The following is a 5,291-nucleotide window of genomic DNA, read 5'->3' as shown; positions in this document are numbered from 1 at the left end:
TTACAAAACAACAATGGAACAAATGCATTAAATTCTGACCCAGCAACTGCAACTAGATCATATTTAGCTCTGCTAGCAATTATCCAACTCGGTACAGTTAGCAATTTAGCAATAACCCTTGTTGTAGTGGTTAGCATATCTTGGCGCTTACATTTTGGAGATCATTCAGCGCAGTTAGCATTTAGGAGATGCTAGCTTAAATCTTGTGATTAGCATGGACGCTGTCATCATATACAGCATCTCTCCTTGTTGGATTTTCTTTGTTAAATATAGAGCGCTGTTTAATTAGCACTGCACTTAGCAAACGGAGACGCTAGCTAAAATGTCTGTGTACACAAGCCTGTTGTAATCATCATATCTGTTCTATAATGTGTGTACGCGTCTTTTCTTTCCATGAGTTCTGTATGAAGTGCGACACTTGTGTTAAAAGAATAAAGCTGTTTAAAGGACAAAGGTATGTCGTGAATTCTTTGCCGGTTCATGAAGACAGACCAGACATTTTAAAGATTATAATTCTAGCTTTATATTAATATGAACCCTTTCATGCTCTTTTATGTGTAGAGCATATAAAGCTGTTATACGAAATATACATAAACCATCTATAAACCTTCTGCAAATGATTTAATGTCACATGATTCATCCTGGCTTCTCTCAACACGGTTCCTCTTTTTAATGTTACACAAACTTTCTACACAAATCCTCAAATTATATAACTTTTTTTTTATTGTTATTTATTATTATTATTAAATTCAAAATTAAATACTGTAGATTGACATGGCTGCTTTTTTGGATTTTAGATTTAGATAAGCACACAGGATGATGAAGGAAGGGGTGTGTCCGTGATAACAGGAAGGTTAAGAAATCTGTTTCATACACACGTGAATGTGTTGGCACCCACAGTGGTCACTGAAATAACTTGAAACTGACAAAAGTAATAATAAATTAACCAGTACTTTAAAACTGACCTAATAAAAATCAGACATTGCTTTTAAATTGTAGCAAAAGCAAAAAAACGAAACTAATGAAACTGGTCTGGACAAAAATTTATGGTACCCTCAACTTAATATTTTGTTGCACAACCTTTTGAGGCAATCACTGCAAACTAGAGTCTCTCGATGAGACTTCTGCTCCTGTCCGCAGGTATTTTGGCCCACTCCATGTCTCAGGTTTGAAGGGTGTCTTCTCCACACTGCAGGTTTCCGCTCTTTCCACAGACGTTCAGTAGGATCTAGATCAGCGCTCATAGAAGGCCACTTCAGAGTAGTCTAATGTTTTGTTCTTAGCCATTTTTGAAGATAAATCTTCAGTTTTGTCTCATCTGTCCAAAGGACATTCCCCCAGAAGCTTTGTGGCTTGTCAATATGCATTCTGGTAAATTTCAGTCTGTTTTTTTATCATTTGCTTTTCAACGTTGGAGTCTTCCTCAATCGTCTTCCATCAAGTCCACTTTGGCTCAAACAGTGACGGATGGTGCGATCTGACACTGATGTAGCTTGACCTTAGAGTTTGTTGGTTACCTTTCATATTTCTGTCTCTTCAATTTGTTATCAATTTTCCTCTTGCGGCCATGTCCATGGGGGTTGGCTACAGTCTCATGGACCATAAACTTCTGAGCAACTTTAGTCACAGGAAGCCCTTACCTTTAACCTGTCTATAATTTTCCGTCTAATTTCCTGAGACAGCTCTCTCCTTAGCTTTCTGTGCTCCATGCTTAGTGTGGTGCACACCATGATAACCAAACAGTGACGACTTTTCACCCTTTTTAAATAAGCAAAACTGACGGATTACAAGTTTGAAGACACCTTTGATGCTAATTACAGAACACACTTTTGTTTAACATGCCCCTATGGGCAAATTATTTTCACTCTTTTCTAGGGGTACCATCATTTTTGTCCAGTTTTATATTGCCTCTCCTCTTTCAGCCTGAAAGAGGAGAGGCAACATTTTCATCCATTCATCCATCCATTGTCTTTACATGCTTTATTCCTAATTAGGGTCACGGAGGTGTACTGGAGTCTATCCCAGCACACATTGGGCGAAAGGCAGGGGTCACCCTGGACAGGTCGCCAGTCCATCACAAGGCACAACATGTTCATAATAATTAATATTATTTAATTAATCCAGAACGTTCTGTTCGAGTTCATTTTGTTTAGAATGAAAAATTGTCTTGTTTACAATCAGGGCAATGTGTATGGCCTGAGATAACCCTTCAATGGAATGACTACTTTTTTGGGAATGTCTTGACTTTTTTGGGGAATGACTTGACTGTCTAAAGTTTCTTTAGAGTTCTCTAAAATGAACTGCATCATGTAACAGTCCTACAAAGGCCATATTTTCTTCAAAATCGATGAGCTTCATAATTCCACAATCAGCTTTAAATACTATATGACCTGAATGTTTTCTTTTTTATTGATTTTTGTAATTTATGATTTTTTAAAATGATTTATCCTTTTTATACACAGGGTATTTCTACACATAGACAATCTGTTTATTTTGTAATCTAGTTAAACACTGTAAAAAATATTTGACTGATTGAAATTATTTTGATGATTTTAAGTAATAAACCAGATACATAATCTTAAAGAATCTGTATGTTTTTAAATCATTTAAGCATGAAATATTTATTATTTATTATTAGTATTAGTAAAGCTGACTGGATTGTGTGTGTCTGTGATATTTAAAGCTTTGATTCATAACCCAAACCCATGCCATTATGTCAGAATCAGATGAGGGATGGAGTAATAACTGACTTATAATCAGATGTTACTCATGAGATGAGATGTACCTTTTTTATCCTACTTTATTAACTAGTAAGTTTTTACACTTCCTCCACAGGGAAACATTTATAATGCACAAGAATTCCGTTTATGGGACAATGCACAAATTTTTAATACACAAAAAAAATCTGTCTATGGTGATTTCTGCAATTCTTCCCCTTTTTATTCCTAGCAGAGATAACCACACAGGATGATAAATGAAGGGGCGTGTCCATGATAACAGGAAACAAGCCGCAAACCAAGGTTAAGAAATCCGTTTCATACACACATGAACGGAACTGTTGGCACCCACAGTGGTCACTGAAATAACTTGAAACTGACAAAAGTAATAATAAATAAACCTGTACTTTAAAATTGACTAATAAAAATCAGATCTGTCCACAGGTATTTTGGCCCACTCCATGGCCACTTTGGAATAGTCTAATGTGTTGTTCTTAGCCATTCTTGGAGACAAAACTCCAGTTTTGTCTCATCTGTCCAAAGGACACTCCCCCAGAAGCTTTGTGGCTTGTCAATATACATTCTGGTATTTTCACTCATTTCTAGGGGTATATCATTTTTGTTTAGAATGAAAAATGCTCTTGTTTACAATCAGGGCAATGTGCATGACCTGAGATAAGCCTTCACATAGGCACATTTGAACACTTTCTACTAAATATATATGCAGTTCTGAAATCCACAGGCTTTCCTGCACTGAAATTGATGTGTGTTTTTTTCAAGTAGTAAAGTTTTTAAATCCTTGTATTGAGAAATCCTGTCATTGCCCAATAAGTGTCCATTTCCAGGTTGCCTTGAATGGGTGGTATAACAGCATAATATAAAGGAAGCGCTGGTCAGTACACTCATCAGAATGTACTGAGTGTACTGATTACATCAGATCCACACCATGAATCCTGAAACGGTAAAAAGTTTAGCTTTTTATATGCTTTATAACATGAATTTACATATATTTTGTGAGCCTTTGCAGGGCTCATTTAGCTCATTTATCATTTAGATATAAAATAGCATTATGCCCCTGCAAAGGCTCACGAATATATATATATATATATATATATATATATATATATATATATATATATATATATATATATATATATATATATATATATATATGTATTGCACATTATGTAGCTAGGACAAACTTCTGTCCTAGCTCTGTGTTGTTGTTGTTTGTAATTATATGTTGTATGTTGTTTCTGTAGCACCAGGGTCCTGGAGAAGCGTTGTGTCATTTCACTATGTACTGTGTCAGCTATATGTGGTTGAAATGACAATAAAAGCTTCTTGAAATTTCAATAGAGCGGGAATTCATGAGGAAAAATGAAGCGCATCTTCACAGGACAGCACTTGAGTTTATGGAGACTGACAAAGCAAGTGACTCCTCAGGATCACATAAGGAAGTACTTAATGAAGAAGATCCCACCCTACCCACATCCAGTTGAATTTTGGGTTTCAGATGTAACCCATGTTACTGAGGAGACAGGATTCAGGGGGATACTGAAGTCCGAGCAGTTCAGACCTCCTAACAGTGAGTTCTCATGGTGGGCCTTAAAAATTAAAAAAGGGGAAATAAGATCAGCAGAGGAACGTTATATGAAGAGTAACGTCTCAAATACGGCACAAGAGCTGAAGGAACAAAAGCCGTTTTTGGAGAAGTTCACCACATCACCTCTCTTCAAACTAAAGAAATCTCGCTACGGCAATTATCGCTTCACGTTTCCCCTCACTGATCTGATGCAGTGGTACAAAGAACAGAACTGTGGAGGAGAAGACCCGGTTCTCAGGGTGTACGAGACCGTCACCTACAGACAACAGATTGTGTACACCGTGCTGATTCACAGTCCTGAGGATAACCAGCGTTTTGGAGAATATCCGCTTCTTGAGGCGAGTGAGTGGGTTCAGTATCAGGATGGGAAGATCATCTGGAAAGCACAAGCCATTTGTGAAACCCACCGGTATCAGTTCATTTCAGGAGAAGTACAAAAGCTGAATACTCGTAAGTTTTATGTCTGGGATCTGGTCAGTTTAATCTTTTACTTACCAAAACCTAAGTCTCTGAAAATCCCCAGAGAACGCCTTATAGAAGCTCTCGAGGCCTGTAAACTTGACAAAATAGATCTTTCAGGGTACCAAGGTCCTAAAAACAAAGAGGAGCGCTTCTTGGAAGCAAAGATGAACGTGAGTCAGTTGAAAGAGTTTTGACATTAACGCAACTTCACCCATAATTGTTAATCATACGAGGCAGCAGTTACATAAATAGAGGATGAAAATCAATGTACACACAAAAGTGTGTTTATGAAAACAAATGAAAAAATACCACTCATTAACCATGTCACATTTTATATAGAATTAGTTATGCTACAATGAGAAAAATTACAATTATTTTTAAAAATCTAAAAAAAAAAAAACAACTAGAGATTTTATTTTCTTAGAATAAAGGTAAAGTTTATTTATTTATTAAAGATATATATATATATATATATATATATAATTATATATACAGTTTATTATTTG

At 36.1% G+C, this 5,291-nt stretch overlaps 1 protein-coding gene across 1 annotated transcript; it reads left to right on the top strand.

Annotated features, from left to right (window-relative positions):
* Positions 1-3,640: 3,640 nt before the first annotated feature.
* LOC131359543 (uncharacterized) lies at positions 3,641-5,143 on the top strand. The gene is made up of 2 exons (XM_058399487.1): positions 3,641-3,678; positions 3,980-5,143. The coding sequence occupies exon 2, from the start codon at positions 4,098-4,100 to the stop codon at positions 4,977-4,979; it is 882 nt and encodes a 293-aa protein (XP_058255470.1). The 5' UTR covers positions 3,641-3,678; positions 3,980-4,097; the 3' UTR covers positions 4,980-5,143.
* The last annotated feature ends 148 nt before the right edge of the window (positions 5,144-5,291 follow it).

Source organism: Hemibagrus wyckioides, linkage group LG09, assembly GCF_019097595.1.
Source record: "Hemibagrus wyckioides isolate EC202008001 linkage group LG09, SWU_Hwy_1.0, whole genome shotgun sequence".
In the NCBI taxonomy this organism is placed as follows: domain Eukaryota; kingdom Metazoa; phylum Chordata; class Actinopteri; order Siluriformes; family Bagridae; genus Hemibagrus; species Hemibagrus wyckioides.
This window is presented reverse-complemented; position numbering and strand designations above follow the sequence as displayed.

Bases quoted from the DNA above. Each gene is read 5' to 3' on its own strand.
- LOC131359543 (XM_058399487.1), top strand. From the start codon at position 4,098: ATGAAGCGCATCTTCACAGGACAGCACTTGAGTTTATGGAGACTGACA.